General features: G+C 59.3%; 1 protein-coding gene across 30 annotated transcripts in view; it reads right to left on the bottom strand.

The window, feature by feature from the left end:
* Positions 1-2625: 2625 nt before the first annotated feature.
* The window catches only part of BIN1 (bridging integrator 1), a 55872-nt gene continuing 40879 nt past the window's right edge, over positions 2626-17618 (bottom strand). For 3 of the 30 annotated variants that reach the window (XM_045479423.1, XM_045479426.1, XM_045479425.1), the window contains 12 exons: positions 17382-17457; positions 15965-16047; positions 14403-14447; positions 12709-12853; positions 11250-11378; positions 8310-8417; positions 7783-7806; positions 6712-6819; positions 5701-5790; positions 5337-5447; positions 4934-5035; positions 2626-3381 (listed from right to left, as the gene is read on the bottom strand). In XM_045479423.1, coding sequence (XP_045335379.1) covers positions 3274-3381; positions 4934-5035; positions 5337-5447; positions 5701-5790; positions 6712-6819; positions 7783-7806; positions 8310-8417; positions 11250-11378; positions 12709-12853; positions 14403-14447; positions 15965-16047; positions 17382-17457 — 1129 coding nt within the window. In that variant the 3' untranslated portion in view covers positions 2626-3273. The remainder of the gene's footprint in view (positions 3382-4933; positions 5036-5336; positions 5448-5700; positions 5791-6711; positions 6820-7782; positions 7807-8309; positions 8418-11249; positions 11379-12708; positions 12854-14402; positions 14448-15964; positions 16048-17381; positions 17458-17618) is intronic. The other 27 variants (XM_045479452.1, XM_045479449.1, XM_045479453.1 and 24 more) reach the window with 16 other exon arrangements.

Raw genomic sequence — 17618 nt, 5'->3', positions numbered from 1 at the left:
AATGAATGTTCAGGAGACTGGATCTGTACACCTCTCTCCCGTATAGATACAACCACATATGCTGAAGAATGTTGCACACTGTCTACACCATCTCCCATGGCAGGACAAGTTCTGGGCTGGGGGTGAGATGACTTCCTCCTGGAACATGGAAGAACATCCCAACATGGGTTATGTTCCCTGGTCACACCTGACCCTTTTGAGGTCAGCCCTAGTTAGGCTGCATGGAGTGAGTAAAGTAAGGGTCTCCCAAGTCTCACACACACACACACACACACACACACTCACACTCGCAAACACACACATGTAGCCTCTATCCAGTCACATTCCCTGATCTCATGGCCTTTTCTGGAAGACACCATGCAGTGCACATTCACTGGTTTGGGCTCTTACAACCCATCCCCCTTCTCCTTGGAAGCCACGCCCCAAATTTGCGTTCAGGTGTCCACCCTCCTCCACTCAGCCCAGTCCCACCTCCCACCTGTAATTTTGAGGCCAATTAGAGGCCTGCCCCCAGCCACAGAAACTGGCTCAGCACTGGGGACCCAGGCCAATGAGACAAAGGAGATTTGCTGAGGGGCTCCCCAGAAGGAAGACTCGTGCCTCTCTATGGAAGTCTCTTCTGCACATTGCAGTGCACAGACATCACACCCGGAACTGTTGGGGAACCTGTCCAAAGATAAGCCAGCACCCAGGGAACAGGGGACCCCAAAGCTTCATGGAGGGCTGAGCTGTAGCCTGGGTACCCACCTACTTTGGATGCTAAGAACGCCCGGCCGAGGCTTTCTGAGCAAATGAACCCAATGTTCTGTCACAGTGTCCCAGTTCAGACCTGGTGTTTGGGACTGAGTGACACTAAGGGAGCGAATACTTAAATTCCCAGAGGCAGAACCAAGGGTGTCAGGGCGAGTGGACCAAGAAAAGCAATGCCAGTGTGGTTACCAAACCCAACCAAGAATGAGAAGCAAGAGACCAGCCAGAGCTGGCCAGTGTCTGAGTCACTGGGAAGGGCTTGGGAGCTGGCAGAAGGGAGAGGAATCCAGGAGGGTTTCCCTGAGATGGGCCAGGGCCTTCCGAGACAGCCTGGTGACTGTGTGCGCACAGTCTGTGGCCTTGGGCATAGAAAGGGAGGGACCATCAGCACCGACAAGGTGTGCGCTGCTTGGCTCTGAATTTCCAATTTCTCTCAGGTGGACATAAACCTGGTAGCGTCCCAGCTCCCACTTAGCCCCGCTCAGTCTTCAGGCCAACCGCCCACCCACTTGAACAGGGGCACTGCACCCAGGCTCCCGGCCTCTGGGAGCTGTCTCTGCAGGTTCAGCTTCCTCCCACTGCCCGCAGGGAGCTCTCTGCAGACCCCACCCCTGTGATACAGAGGAGGGCTTTTCCTGACAAATTTAGCCCAGGTGCAGGGGGCAGGACCCCCTTGAGGGTCAGAGGGTGTTGCTTAAAGCCACCATTTGAGACATCCATGAATCTCATGTTGTGATAAAACCTAAGACAAACGCTTTCTCCTGCATAATGTTTCAGTGTTTCATCTTGAAATAAAAATGAAGACTCTCGTGGCACACCCCCAGGCCCCAGGGCGCACACCCCAGGTTCTCAAGCACAGCGGAGCTGACCAAGTCTGGGCTTCAGGCCCGGCTCCACCAACAATTGCTGTCAATGTGGAAGGGACGAACAAATGAAAAGCTAAAGCTTTTGAAGCGGGGGTAACGGACAGGAAATGAGCCTCCCTGTGCTCATAGAAACTATGGTTGGCAGGGCCCACACTGCGAACCACAGACGGGGCAGGGTCACAGCAGCGACGATGCCACCACCTGAAGCACAGCTCAAGGGTGTTACCCAAAAATAAATCTAAGACTCTGACGTTCGTCTCCTCCACTGGCTTTTTACCACCATACAGCTTTCTGCAGAGACAAGTCCCTTGCACATGGAGGTCCAGCTGGTCCCTAGACCCATGAGCACAGCTCCGGTGGCTGCTGGGAGGGACCCAGGCCACCACAGGCATGTGTCACAGGCTTCTCAGGGCAGCCCAAGTCTACCGAGGAGCTGAAGAACAGGGCTGCATGCAATGGGGACCTTCCTATTGGAAAGGGAGGCAGGTGGCACGAAGGAGCAGTTGGGTGGGCTGACTTGTCTTTACCGCCACCAGGCTCAGACCTTCCCACGCACCCAGGGCCAAATGTTCGGGTTCAGAACCTAGTCCCACTGCTGATCAGCAAGCAACTGAACCTCCCTGGGCCTCAGTTTCCTCATCTTGGAAATGGAGTCTCTGGCACCTGACCTCCAAGTTCTCACATGTATTAAATTAATAAATAAGGCGGCAGGCAACTGAGTCTTCAAGCCCCGGATCTCTGTATCCCAACCAACCACCACTAAAAACGCTAGGGGGCAGGGGCTGAAACGCTCCGCAGGGTCCAGACCCAGAAGAGCTCTAAAGGAAGTGTTGTCAGGCACACCGTAGCTGCTGGGGCCACAGCCAGAATGCAGCCTCCGGCCCAGCAGCACCTGCCCTGGCAGCAGGTTAAGGGGGGTGGACTGTCCCAGTAGAAAAAGCCACCGATAATCACGGTTCCATTGCACTGCAGACAGAAACAGAGGGAGAACAAATACAACGAACACACATTTTCTGAGGGTTTTTGTTCAGTTTGTTTCATTTCGTTTTGAACACTAAGGTTTATTTTCAAACAGCACACGGACGGTCTGCGGGGCAGGGCCAGGCCAGCCTGATGTCTGGGCCCCCAGGTCTCTGGAGAGACCCGACCCCACCCACAGCAGCTGCCAGGAGAAAGAGGACACTTGCCCAGACTGCTTGGCCCGAAGCTTCAGGCAAGCGAGGCGGCTCAGCGGCCCCCAGGCCCTGGCCCTGCGGCCAGGCACACATGCGGGCGCGGTGGGAGGTGGGGGCGGCCAGGAACTCAACTAGGGGACACGGCAGCTTCAAGAACACTGGTGATGCCACTGGACTCGCCGAAACCAGACTCTTTGGAACACAACCTAATCCCTGGGAGAACACCTCTTGGCTTAGGTCTCTCTCTCGATTTCCCTTCGCTTTTCAAAAGTTCAAAAACAAAATCAGGAAAAAAAAAAAGAGAGAGAAGAAAGAAAGAAGAAAGAAAGAAGAAAGAAAGAAAGAAAGAAAGAAAGAAAGAAAGAAAGAAAGAAAGAGAAAGAAAGAAAGAAAGGAAGAAAGAAAGAAAGAAAGAAAGACACACACATTTTTCGGGAAAAGGTGTTCTCCACACGCCCAGACAGCTGCAGCAGCTGCTGCCCTCACTGAACCCGCTCGGTGAAGTTCTCGGGGAAGACACCCCGACATTTCTCCAGCTCTAGGTGCTGGTTCCAGTCACTCTCCTTCACGCCCATGAGCCAGCCTTCATCCTGAGAGCAAAACAGGGCACCCAGGTCACACAGGGATGGGGACGGAGGGCACTCAAACCCTACAGGACATGGGGCTCACTTAGGATCTGCTGGGAGGATGTCTCCTCCTCTGCCTGATCGTTTCCTCTAGCCTGTCACACCCAACCTGAAAGAATGCCTCCTCCAGGCAGCATTCCTTGCTATCCCAGACCCAAACCTGCCCAAGCCAGGAGACATCCGCCCTTCAGCATGTGGATTTAACTGTCATTGGCGTGAGTTCTCCTCTCTCTGCAAAGGCAACCTAACTGCTGTGCTGGTCTGAATGTGTCTAAAATCCCTCAATCCCAGGCCAAGGAGTTTCTCACTGTCTGGTGCTCACAGAGCACATTGGCTGTCCTTCCAGACTTCTACAAACAATACCAGAAGTTTCTGGTGAGCACTGACCAGTTAAATGCACCTCAAGTGACCCAAGGCCACCCCATCAAGCACTCAGACTCAAACCTGGCCTTTGCTTTCATGCTGACCCCTCACAGGGACTATCTACCCAAGTCCTGGCAGTGTTCCCAGCCCCAGACCCCGATCCCTAGGTCCACAGGGGCCATACACCTCTGGCCTGGCAGATGCCATCACTGACCTTGCTCTGCCTGGGACCTCCCTAGGCCTTTGTTACGTCATTACCTGCCTGTCACAGAGCCTATGTATGTCCTTTTTGAGCCTCATCCACCCACCCACATGACCCCCACTGTGGGCTGGGGGCCAGGACTCCACTTAAAATCCCGCCTAGCCCAGGGCTGGCCCCCAGAAGACCAGTGGAGACCCAAGGGTTGAAGGAAGCTGTTAGATTTAGCACTGGGCCCAGGAAACCCTCGGCACTCAAACCTCCCGGCCCGAAACGAGCAGCCTGTCAGAATGTAGAGGGCAGTCCCCGCTCTGCACCAGCCCCAGTCTCAGCTGGAGCTCACTGTGACATTAACTAACCAGGAGAAGCCACAGCAGAGGGAGGGTCTGGGAGGCATCTGGCCTGGGAAACAGCTGGGGACACAGTTGAGGGTGTTCAGGGGGGCCTGCTGGAACCCACACACTGTGCCTGTGGGCAGAGGGCAAGGCCAGCCTGGAGGAGGTGGCCCAATGTGACGCTGCAGAGTGGGCACCTCGCCAGCTCACTGCCGGGCAGGAGGGCTCACAGAGGGGTGGCCAGGGATCCTGTCCCAGGAGAGAGGAGGCCGTGGAGGACAGGGGCAGGGGAGGGAGGAGGGGAGAAAGAAAGCCACTTGGATGCAAAAAACTGAGAGAAAGGCAGAGCCCAGGAAGAAGGAGAGCTGACCGAGGAAACAGAGAGAGGAGACCGGGGTAGGGGATGTGATGGCCCAGGAAAGGGGCCAAAGGGAAGGGAGAGAGAGTGGGGGAAGTGAAGGGAGGGGAAAACGAGTCAGGGGAGAAGGGCACAGAGACAGAGAGAAGGAGCTAGCAGGAGGAGGGAAGAGCAGCCGGCGCTGTGCCTGCAGGTCTGTAGCTGGCAGGTCTCTGCTGCCCCCTGCTGGCCACTCCCGCCTCAGCCAGTCAGGGCCCTCACCTGCTCCTCAGGGTTCTGGAAGGGGATCACCAGTACCACATCACCAGCCTTGAGCTGCAGCTCATCCGTGTCGGTGGCCACGTAGTCGTGCTGGGCCTGTACCTGCAGAGGTTGGGGAAAAGCTCAACACCCCTTCCCGCAGACGCCTTTGGTCCCCCCTGCGACCTAGCACAGTGCACCAGGCCTTGTGGGGGCTTCAGCGTGCTGACAGGAGATCCTGAAAGCTCAAGACGCCACCCCGCCCACTGGGTAGCAGAGAGAGTGGGGGCAGGGGAACTCTGGGCAAACCCACATAGCCTCCCAGCTCAGGGTCTTCATCTGTAAAAGGGGGTGACCACACCGCCTGGGCACCGTCGGCTCAGATGGCAGCAGAGGCTGTGGGGTCAAGCTGGCCCGGGCGTACCTTGAACATGAACCCCGGGGGCAGATCCAAGCGTCCTGCCCCACCGCTGCCCTCCACGGTGCCATTCACGGTCGCTGAGAAGGTCTCTACCACCACGGCAGGGAGAGAGCTCTGAGGGGAGGAAGCACAGTCAGCGTGGTAGGGGAGTGGGTCCCAGAGGGCAGGGGCCACAGGGGCAAGGGAAGGGGAGGGTCTCTGTGACTGATGCTAGGTTGGTCTGCCTCCGGGTTCCTCGACGGGAACTATGACCTGGACCAGCACAGAGCAAGGAGCACAGGGAACACACAGTGCTAGGGAGCCACAAGCGGGAGGGCGGGCAGACAGCAGGAAAGAAAAGACAGGGTCTTGGTCCCTGTCGTCTTACGGAGGCTGCTTCACTTGCTGCTGTCTCCCCGGGCTCCTGGGCTCCAGCCGCAGGTCGGGTCCCACCCGCCACCTCGGAGGCCTCTGCTGGCTGCAACACAAATGCCGGCATGGGGTCAGACACGGGACGGACGCTGTGACCAGGACAAGGAAAGGGCCATGGACAGCAGCAGTGTCTAGAGCTGGGCAGTACAGGGAGCTCCTGGAGGAGAGGCTGGGTGCCTGTCACGGGAAGCTGCTGGAGAAGGTGCTGGCAGCACAGAGATGCCAAGTGACGTGCCACACGGGCCCCTGGATGCCGCCCCGACCTTCCCTCACAGGCCCTGTCCTCTAAGGCCAAGGCCTGGCCAGGCCTCAGCTTCTTCCCACCTGCCTGGCCTGCTGGCTGAGCCATGAGACCCCCACGCTCGGGGACAGCAACAAGTGCCTGTCCCTGGCCAAACAACTCAGGGCAGGCTGGAGCAGCCTTTGCCCAGCCCTGGACACCTGCTCCCCAAGGAGGGGGCAGCACAGTGCTGGGCACCATGGGGGGAGGGGCCTGGCCAAGGCAGAGTGGACACTGTCCAGCCTCAGTCAGGTTGACCTGGGCCAACACTCACACTCGGCCACTTCCGAGCTCTGGGCACAATCAATCACTCAAGCTTTCTAGCCCCCACTTCCTCATCCGTAAAAGGAGGAAATGTCTAGGTTAGGGTGAAAGTTAAATGAGAAAATTCTGGGAAGTACCTGCCACAAACAGAGAGATGCTCTGAATGCTCCTCCCTCCCACTGCAGGAGGCCTAAGCTGGGAGGCTGGGGTGGGGCGGGCAAGGGGGAGAGGGGCCAATTTGGCCTAAATCACAGCGAGCAGGAATGGTAAGCCCCATCCTAGGGGCCTCCTGGTTCACCACCCTGACCTCACCCTCAGGCCCACAGTGGCCTTGTCCATCCTGTGCCTCCTCCTCCAGGCTCTTCCTCACTGCTACACCCCCAGGGACTGGGGACAACTGGGAGCTGGCAGATGGGCACTTACTTGGGCAGGCCCCGGCTCGGCCGTCTGGCTGGGCCAGGCCACAGCAAAGGTGCCCTCGGCAGCACTGGGCTCCCCGGAAGGCAGGCTGCCAGCTGGACTCTCTGTGGGCTAGTGATGGGCCACCAGGGAGAGCAGGGCGGGAGGGGTGGAAGACCAGGGAGGAGGGGGTGTTGGGCAAGGGCACAAGACAAGAGAAGAGAGTCATGAGTGGCCCAGCGTTGGCAGAGGGGAGACTGGGTGCCTGTGGCGGGCAGCCTGGCCCATCAAGGGACACACGTGGACCCTCTGAAGGGAAAACCACTCCCACCTCCTTGCTCCTACTCCTGACAAAGGGATGAGCAGGCGCAAACGAGCCACACGCGGCTCAGCACCCACCAAAGACCCCTAGCTAAAACGGCTGCCCGTGCCAGGCTTTCCTCTGGCCTCCTCCACAGCAAGGCTATTCGGAGCCTTCAAGCTTCTGGGAGAAGTGCTTCCAGCACTCGCACACAGCGGCTCCTGCTCCTTCAGAAGCTGCATAGTGGTAGTGCGGCCCCACGCCCTCCCTGAGTCTCGTGCCCGAGCCCCCAGGTGATGAGGACACCTGCCCAGCAGGCCTGCTCGCATAAGGGCACCTGGCCTCACCCTGCTTCTCCTGTCCCTCAAGCCACCCTCCTCCTGTCCTCTATCCCAACGTCTCCCCGACGCCGCTGCCCTGTAGGATCCCCACAAACACAAACCTTCTCAAGGATGAAGACCCTCCACCCCAAGGCTACCCTGCCTCGCAGGCCGCAGCCCAGCAGGAGGACACCATATCCATCCTACGGGACCACTCACAGACCCCACGACTGAGCCAAACCACAGAGGACCTTCTCTGGCTAAACCGAATAGCCCCTTCCCCGCACGGCCTGGCAGAGGGGAAGCAGTGGGACACCTGGAGACAGGCAATGACGGCCAGCTCCTGCGCACATGAGCACCAGCCCGGGCGTGCGTGTGTGTGCACCTGTGAGCAGGCCAGGTGCAGGACCAGGCAAGGTGGGCCGGGGAGGAGCAGCTCCCCCTGGGGGTGGGCACAGAGCAAACACAGCTTACCTCCCAGAGGTCCCATGGAATTGACTAGGCGCAGCAGAAGGGGAAAAGGACAGAGTTAGTGCAAAGGTTAGTGACAGGGGGCAGACGAGCAGTCCCCAGGGACCCCCCACCCCAAGGCCCTGGAGCCCAACGGGCTCAGGGCAGCACGGAGCCAGGCTCCAGGGTCTCCAGGGGGCCAAGTCCTGGACACCTGCCAGGGAGTGCCCAGACACAGAGCCGCTGCCAGGAGAGGGGCAGGAGGCTGACCGAGGCCGCAAGTTACCAAGTGAGTGTTCAGCTGACCTTCCTCCTGAGGGCCCTCTCCCTGACACGTGTCTGCTCTTCCCCTCCTCTTGCGCAGGGCCAGGGGGCGATAGGGGGCCAGGGCACCAGGGGAAGGGCAGTGAGTGGGAGGAAAGCCTGTTGACCCCAGGACACTAAAGGCCTGGTGGCTTAGATGGGCACCCATGGCCAGACATGAGCCCACGGCCTGGCGCCCCAGAGACCCGCGGGTCTGCAGGTGGTGGTGGTGGCGGGCTCAGACCAACCTGACCAGAGGGTGTGGGCGCCTTCACGGGGCTCGCCACAGGCGGGAGGGGGTCAAAGTCCAGGTCCAGCAGACTGGCCTGCTCCGAGAAAGGCCCTGGGGCCTCAAACTTGGCAGCAGTGGCAGAGGAGGAAGGCAGTTAGTGACAGGCTGGGAGCACTCCACGGGGAGCTCATGGCAGGCACACACGCTCACATCCGCCTCACACGTGGGAGCACTGCCCCCACCACGACTCTGGCACGAGCTCCACGCACACAAGGACCGCACCCGCCACCCCCCTCAGACATCAGCAGCAGGCCCACTGGGGTAGCCACCCACCAGCCCGGTCCAGCCAGAGGTCTGTCTTGTCCTGCAGACCGCGGTGGGCTCCTGGTGCATGCTCCTCTCTGCTCCCCGCACCCACAGGCTCTCCCAGCCTCACCCTTGCCCCCCCAGAAGCAGCACAGTCCACCGCCCTCCCTAGGACAGGCCCCCCTCACTGCCCCACACAGCTCACCTGTGGTGACACCCACCCACCCGCCAGCTCCACAGAGTGAGGACAGGGCTGAGCCAACACACACCGCCTGGGAGCCAAATCTTAGGTGTGGGTTCCCCGACACTGGGGGCACCTGTACTCAAACCGCAGGTCCCACCCCCAGAGACTCCCATTCAGCAGGCCTGAGTGCAGCCCAGGAATGTGCTGGTAACAGGCATGGCCCCAGGAGACTGCCCACGTCCACCTAAAGCCTTGCATCTAGAAGGACCCAAGACCTGGGTCCTGGGGAAACGGGCTCCCCAGACGGGACTTCACAGCGGAGCTGCGGCCTGTCAGCAGAGACCTGAGACTCTCAGTTCTGAGAACACTAGGTGCCAGCTGTCCCACAGCTCAGGGGACAAGGCACAGACCTCGGAGAGCCCGGGCTGAGTGGTCTTACTTCCTGGACACGGGGCCCCAACTCCCAAGCCCCTGCCCCAAGCCCACCCCCAGCTAGTGACTTTCCCTAGGTTGATCCCTGTCTAATGAGGCTGGGGTTGGGGCCACTGCTCTGTCCCCATGACCCTGCCCTCTCTGAGTGAGTGCTCAAGACCGTGGGTGCATGGCCTGTAGGTGCCCCACCACCCCTGCCAGCTGGTAGCAGTGTTTCTCTCCCCCAAGTAGCCCTGCCACCAGCTCCTTCTCAGAGGTCACTCAAGCCCAGACAGCTGCCCTCTTGTGCTCCAAGGGGACAGGGGCACCAAAGGGCAGACCACATCCTCCCTCCCTGCCTCCCAGCGAGCCAGCTACCCACCATGCAGGACCACAACTGTCCTCCGGTGCAGGGATGCAGGCTATTCACCTCAGCCCTGCCCAGCAGCCCTGTGAGCACAGCATCACAGACAGCCCGCCCCAGCCCCCAGCAACAGCACCCATGGTGTAGGCTTCCCACCTCCGGGCAGACACCTGGCTCCCTGGAGTGGGCAGAGGGGGTAGCAAGGAGGCATGCGGTGAGCACAGAGAGGCCAACACACTCAGTGAGGGCGGTGTGGCTGTCGGACAGGCCTACAGGGTCCTCGCCTGCTGAACGGGGGCAACAACCCCCTCCTAAGAGCTCAGGTGAAAACCCAACAAGGTCGTGTCAATAAGGGGCTGGCACCATCCCCTACTGAGCGTTTCCTAGTGCTCTGCGTGACCCTGTGTCCCTCATGTGCACCTCTAGGGCGGAGGCCTACTCAGGCTGGTGAGCGCTCCAGCAGCGAGCTGTCCCGGAGTTCATGCCACCCGGTGTCCTCTCCTCTCAGGAGCCCCTGAACCAGCCTTGGTCACCTTCTAGACAGGGGCTCCCAGGCCTGCTGAGCCCGAGCCAGCAAATCGCCCACCTGCCCACCCAGCCACCCCATACCGGAAGTTCCTACTTCTAACTCAGAGAACTCTGTCCCGGCTTGAAGCCCACTCAGCCTTAGGCCACTCTTAGCAGAGACCACCATCCTCGGTTCCCAAACGCCTCTCCTTCCACACTCACCCTCTGCCCTGCACCACCTCCCCCCGCCCCCCAACCCCAGGCCTCTGAGCTTGTGCAAAGGAGTGGGCAGGAGGCAGCAACCAGAGGCCCTGGGCAGACTAGTTCTAGGGCAGCCCTCCAGCATGGACCAGCCACAGCCTGGGATCAGCAAGCCTGCACCACAGGCGAGGCCGTAGTGGGAAGGGCCCTGGCTTCGAGGCCTGGAAGGCAGGCTTGGAGGGCTGAGCACATGGTGGCCTCTGTGGGCCCATCTGACCTTGTACAGCCCACATCCGTGCCTCCGCAGTAACCTCCTGCTCAGCCCTCCTTCTGTCCACCTATGGATGAGCATTACATGCCTTCTCAGGACACTTCCGAGCAGCAGCCCTGCTCCGTGGCCCAAGCACTGTCCCACTCCTAAGGCCAGTCGGCATGTCTGGGAGCTACAGTCTATGTGCCTTGGCCAGACTTTCCAGGGCCTTCCCAACTGTGTTCCCCCCTGCCTCCTCTCACTGCCCCACTGCTGCACTCTGCACACACTGAACTCTGACCTCCTGAGCCCATGTCCTACCCCTCCTGATGTACACACACACTGTTGACTCTGGCTAAAGCAATGTGTCTACTTGCAGCCACCTGGCAAATGTCACCTGCTCCAGGAGGCCTTTCCTGGACTGGCCGGGATCCTCCCTGCTGATGCCTCTTCAGCCATCGCACCAGTGGAAGCATGAGGCCACTAGCAAGCTGACCGGCTGCCCGAGGACCACCCGCCTGTGTCCCTGCATCTAGCCACAGTCCATGCTCAGAAATGGATGGGGGAGGATGAATGGAGGGTTGGATGAATGAGCAAGGGGGAGGCTCTGGGCCAACCTCTCAGGCCAGATTCTGGCTCTTGAGGCAGAGGCGCAGGGCGTGGGATGAAGGAAGAAGGCCATGCATGTCCCGAGAGAGTAAGAGAGAGCTGGGCCGCGGTGGCCGCGGCTGACCTGGGAGGGGGTGGTCACGCTGATCTCAGGGACAAACGTGTCATCAAACAGGCTGAGGATCTGCTCTTGCTTGACCTCCTTGGACGGGGTGTGTTTGGGAGGTGGAGGGACTGGTGGCCCTTTCCGGAGCTGTGGGTCGGCAGCAGGTGAGGGGCCGCACAGCGAGGCACAGCAGAGCGTGGGGGTGGGGGAGGGGGGACAGACAGAGACAAAGCCACGGTTAGTCACACCCCAGGCCCTGGCCCCACCCAGGCAACTGAGGAAGAAAAGAAGAGTCACGGCTGCCTGAGGCGCAGGACCACAGGGCCACCCCTAGAGGGAGACTGAGGCAGGAGGTCCAGAAATGCTGTGCAGAGACAGAGTGGATGACAGAGAAGGGGACAGGAGGGGGAAGAAGTGAAAGGAGAGAGACAGGGAGGGAACAGAAAAGAAGAGGAGAAAGAAGGGAGAGCCCGGGGCAGGGCGGGGAGGGGGCTGCAGGTCTGGGCTGTCACCCACCTGGGTGAGACACTGAGGAGAGAAGCTGTCACTGAGAAATAGCTATGACCTGGGCTCTCTGCCCTTCCAGGACCCTCTCTGCATCTCCTGCGGGAGGGGCCCAGGCTCTCTTGTCTGTCACCCGTGGAGGTCAGCACGGAGCAGGAGCCAGGGCCCAGCAGAGGGCCAGGCAGGATGGCCACACACCTGCCCATGGAGGGCCTCCAGCAAGTCAGGAACCATGCCCCGCCCCCCAGCCTTGGTTTCCTCACTTGTTGAGGTGGGGTGGGCATCTGCCTCACAGGGTGGCTGTGACGGTTTAATGAATGAAAATGTGGGAAGTGGTGGCATAGTGCCGGGCCCAGAGCAAGTGCTATTCAAGTGTGGGCTCTTGTCACACTCTTCACGTCTAATCAGCTGTGGGGTGGGTCATGGCCAACCACCAAGAGGGCTGCTGCCAGGAGCTGACAGCTGGGAAAGCGTATCAGTTCAGACGGGGCCACAGGCCAGCTCCTGGGGACATGGCAGAAAGCTGGAGGAACCTGGTGAGGGTAGGAGTGGGGGCCAAGCTTCTTGGGGGAGGCTTCTGGAAGCCCAGGGCCTGTGCCCCTTGGCTACCTCATGCTCCCCTCCCCGAGCCCTTTCCCTCGCTGACCCTGTGGAGGTCCTGCATGGCCTCATGCCAAGAGAGAAGGTGAGGAGGACAGAAAGCAACGGCCTCTGCAGATCTGGATGCCCTGGGGCTGAGGGCCCCAAGCCCCTTGTAGGGGGGGAAGGAAGATGAGGAGGTCAGCAGCCCCAAGGGTCAGGGAAAGAGGGAAGGAGAGGGTGCTGTGGGGGAGCAGAGGGAGACACACGGTCACAGGCGTTCCCAGGAGAAGGCAGGGCCGCTGAGGGGAGCCCAGGCCGGTGTTGGGGAGAGGACTGGGAAGGAGAGAGAAGCAGGAAGAAGAGGGAGCAGGGGAGGGGGCACAGCGCCTACCTGAGACGGGGACTTGGGGAGGGCAGCCCCTGCTGCTGCTGAGCTAGGCGGCTCAGGCTCATGGTTGACTCTGATCTCCGGGGCGGCCGGGGAGCCATCTGGAGGAGGCGAAGGGCTCTTGTCCCCTTTTGCAGGGGCGTTGTCACTGTGGAGGCGAGATGGGGAGAAAGCTCAATGGAGGGAAGTCACTGCGTACAAAAGGGAATGTGCAAATGCACAGGTGTGCCTGTGACGGGATGTGTGCATGGATCCGTGTGGAAATGCATGTGCATGCGCGTATGAGCATGTGTCTGTTAACATGTGAATTGGAGAGCGTGTATGTGTGTGTGTTCACATAGATTCACCATGAAAATGCGATGTCCACGTGTGTACGAGTGTGTGTCCCCGTGCTTACAGGTGAGAAGTTCATGTACGCGTGATTCAGAATGGGTGGAAACGAAGGGATGTGGGCACAAGGCCTGCCTTGAAGACAGTGACGGCCCGGGAGGAACTCCAAGCTGGAGGTCTTCGGTCCTCGGGGAAGCCACCCACAGGCCACCGCTGGGCTCCACCAGGGAGCCGAGCCCCACAGCACGAGAAAGCCAAACATCCTAGAGGCGAATGAGTCTCATCCCACACGTCCTGCAGCGGCCCCTGCCCAGCTGGGCCCCGCTCCTCAGCCAGCCCCCAAAGGCCTCGGCCGGCATCCCCACCAGTCCACCTACTCACACCGGGACACCAACCACTGCCCGACTCACAGGGCCCATGCTCCCACCCACACCGCGGTCACCATCCACACCTTTGTGCCTACAGGCCCTTTGGGGCAGAGGGCCACAGAGTGGCATCCGGGGGTGAGAGGCTGCGGTCTCTCACATGAGCACCACTTGGGGGCAAGGGGGCAGAAAATGAAAATGTATGTTTGTTCTTACATAAGGAAACCATGGGACGGTACCAATAAAGACTAGCCACCGGCCGCAGATGGCTGTTGAAGGTTATATTTACATTAAGTGAAACTAAAAGTTCAACTGCTCAGTCACACTGGCCACATTTCAAGTGCTCACCAGCCTCCCGGGGCAAGTGTTGGACAGGGCAGTTCTAGAAGGATCCAAAGAAGCTACTGACCACATCGCCTGGGGGGTGGGGTGGGGCTGGAGGATGGTGTTGAGATGATGGGACAGGCGTGTGAGAGACATCGTGGTCCCTTCTCATCTCTACTGAATTTGTGTTTTGTGGGAATGTATTTGCCTCCTTAAAGCATACATATAAACATAGTATACACACACACACACACACACACACACACAGATTTTAAAACCCACCACTGTGCTACAAGACCCCCTTCCCCTTCCCCTCTCGCCGAGGCTCCTTTCTGGCTACATTTCTCCCGTTTACCTCCTGGTCTGGGCCACAGCCAGGTGGACGTGCTGTGGCACACAGAGGAACCCACTCAACCGAGTTCAGGCTGTCTGCCCTCCTCATTCCCACCGGATAGCCCCTGAGCCCTCCAACCCCACGACACACACACACAGGCCACAGCACAGCCCTGCCGCCCCGCCGGCTCCCTCCCACAGCAGCCCTGCCCACAGCACCAAACAGGGGACACAGGTTAGGGGTTAGTGGCACCCTCGGAGCAGGATGCTAGGCGCATGCACAGGGGTCGGCCGGCCAGGTGCTGGCCCCAGACACCCCCACAATGCAGCACTCGGTGCCGGTACCTGTTCTTCTTTCTGAGCAGCCGGGAGAGCAGTTTAGTTTTCTTTCTGTGGGAACGGACGGGACGCAGAGGCCTTCATTTTGGGGAAATGCCCAATTTGAGGCTGGCCTGCTCCCTTTCCTCATCAGCAACCCCTCTGCTCAGAGGGGTGCCAAGGGGCAAAGCCTCTCCTAAAGCTCAAAGGCCATGAAGAGGGCCTGACCCTGCCCTAACCCTAATCCCCATTGCCCAGTCCCAGGAACCCCACTGACCTGGGCATGCGGCCAGGCGCCTTGGAACAGAGCTGACAAAGAGAGAGGGTGCAGCCCCGAACCAGGGCTGACCAGCTGAGGGAGACTTCTGGCCACCCACCTTGCCTGTGGTTCAGCACACAGGGGCTCTGGGGGCCCACAGTGCCTGGAGGAGGGTGCAGCTGGCCGCTGGGAGGCCTCTGAGAGGAGGCAACCAGGCTGCAAAATGGGCCACCTTGCAGTGAAGGAGGTTCACAGAGCTCCACTCCCCCCATCCCCTCCATTCCCCTCCCCATCTGCTCACACCAGCCTTCTCCCACAGGAAGACTGGGTCCAGCCGCTGCACTGCCCAGGTGGCCTCCATTCACCACCCTCCCATCTTACCTGTAGGCCCAGCACAGGGAGAGACCCTTCCTCCCTGAAGGGACCTGGCCTTGATTCTCCACCCCTACCCTGACCCCTGCTCACCCCTTGGCCTCAGGGTGAGCCTCCTGTGGGCTCCTTTCTCTCAGTCACACACCTTCTGGTTCATTTTCAGAGAGAAGAGGAAGAGCAACATTCCCTGAATAACTCCTTAGTCCTCCATGGCCCCCCAGTTGCCCCAAGACGCAGATAAATGTTCCCCATTTCACAGAGAGGAAGCTGAGGTCAATCCATACCCTGTGGGCTGTGCTGTCACAGGTGCAAGCCAAAACGGAAGGGAAATCCCAGACCGGCTATCATTTCCCTTGACCCGCAGCCAGAGGGCAAGGCACTTCCCTCCTCCCTCACGGTTTCCCCTCAGGAAGCAGGAATCTCCTCGCAGCTGGAGGGGACCCTGAGAGGCCAGACCAGGCCAAGGACAGGAACAAGGATGATTTTGTGCGTGCCCAGGATGCCACCATCCAGGGACTTGGGCTTTCCCAGGAGCAAGGAAAGGAAAAGGTGGCACTACGCCCCTGCTGGGGGAGGAAGGTTCCCCTTCCAGGTGGCTCCGCACCAGCACGGAAGCTTGGAGTCCCCGGGCCCCACCTCCAAGGCTTCGCAGGCACCCTGGCTGCTGGGCTCCACAGGAAGGGAAGCCAGGCCCAGGCCCAGGCCCAGGCTCAGGTGTCAGGTGACGCTCAGACTGTCCAGGAGTGCTCCTTCTCTGATGCCACACACCAGAGGAATGTGGGGTGCCCTAACCTGTCCCCCTGAGCACAGAGAGGCCAAACCCCCAGGGCAGGGCAGACACAGCCCTGCCCTGGTCTTCCAGGAATGAGCAAGCTCTGCCCCAGGATCTTGCCCCAGACCACACCTCCCTCCACCACACCCTCAGCCAGACGGCCAGACAGTGCTGGGCTACACGCACCTGGGCTGGGCCTTGACTGTGAACGTGTTGCTCCCGTGCTGCTTCTCCAGGCTAACCAGCACATCGTTGAGGTTCTGGTTGAGCTGCAGGGGGACAGCAAGCAGGTGGGGAGAGCCTCTGGGGCCACCAAACACCTCTGTCTCTCCAGTAACATCCCTGCTCCTCCCCATACCTAACCCCTTCTTGCACTCCGTCCCTTACCAGGAGTAGGGAGCTGGGAATTGCACACCAAACCCAGAAAAACGAAGGGGAAGAATGGAGGGAGTGGGCTACATTACTAATCGTTACTGCTTCTGCAGACCGTCCTCTCTCTTCTTTCTACTTGTAGAAATTTCCTAAAATGCCTCATGCAGCTTGTACAGTTTTTAAATGTTTTTAAATTGTTTTTGCAAACTAACTGTTGATTCTAATTGTTAAGGTCATTGTGCCAAGATGTTTTCAGGCCACCCTACAACTGCCAAAGATTTCACTAAAAGCACAGACAGGATAGAAGAGGTTTATCCCATGTACACAGTGATTCTCACTCCTGAAAAAAATTTCCCTCTTTCGCTTTGGCCACTAGGAAGCTCAGAACTGAATTTTCCTCCTACTTTACATAAATATTTTCTTCCCCCGAACACCTCTTCCCTTTTTAAACTTTTCATAAGTTGTCTCAAATGTTTAAAGGCAGGAAGGAAAAGAATGGGAAGACCTAAAAGGCAGGAAATCATAGTCAGGGTGGTGGCTCAGGAAGAGGCCCCAAGCTGCTGCTTCTCCTCCTGCCCTGGGCCTGGACTCCACCGCCATCACTCGGTTCCTTTGGGCCCAAGAGACAGAGTCAGTGACCCCTCGAGTGCACGGAGGGAAGGGCTGCCAACACTGGGTCTCTCCAACTCTGCTGTGTAGTTTAACTGCCAGTTAAAATGAAAATAATACAACACAGGAATTCAAGCTAATCAGACCCCTTCTTACCCTGGATTCTGGCAGATAAAGCAGACGCGTTTCAATGTCTTAAGAAACATGAGAAAAACATTGAGAAATTCTAGGAACTTACTGACTATTTGCCTACGAACAAGGAAAGGGCCAGCATTCTCAGAGCTCCCTGAGCCAGTGTCGCCTGAGAACACACTGAAACCTCAGGAGGGGCTGGTTCCATCCAGGCAGGGAGGATAGGACGGGGCGAGGAGGGGGCAGGGGCCAGGCATGTGGGCCCTGCTCATAGCCTCCCCAGCACTCCCACTGGGCCTGGACGCTCTAGAGCGGCGAGCTCCTGGAGGCCAGGACCAGGCGGCTCTCCCCAAGGCCCAGAGGCAGCACTGTGGTTACTAGTGTGCACCAAGCCCCAGCAGGAAAAGAGGGAGCTTGGCCGGCCCCGTCCTTGCCTCTGACCCTGGCCCTTGGCAGCAGAGCGTGACCCAAAGGGGTCACCGGGACCTACCTTACTCATCTCCTTGTGGAAGTTCTCCTCCAGGCCCGCAATACTCTGGAACGTGTTGACATAGAAGCCTACACGGCTGCGGGAGGGAGGGAGGGAGGGGCAAAGAGAACACACAGGTCAGCGGGCGGCCCAGGAGACACACACACACCGACACACCTCCACCTTCGCCAGAGACACCAACCGTGGGAGGGCACAGGGCACAGCAGACAGACATCCTCAGGAGGGAGGCCAAGGCTC

The sequence above is a fragment of the Leopardus geoffroyi genome, chromosome C1 (genome assembly GCF_018350155.1).
Source record: "Leopardus geoffroyi isolate Oge1 chromosome C1, O.geoffroyi_Oge1_pat1.0, whole genome shotgun sequence".
Lineage (NCBI taxonomy): Eukaryota > Metazoa > Chordata > Mammalia > Carnivora > Felidae > Leopardus > Leopardus geoffroyi.
Note: the sequence above shows the minus strand (reverse complement) of the source record. Positions and strands in the feature narration are given on the sequence as shown.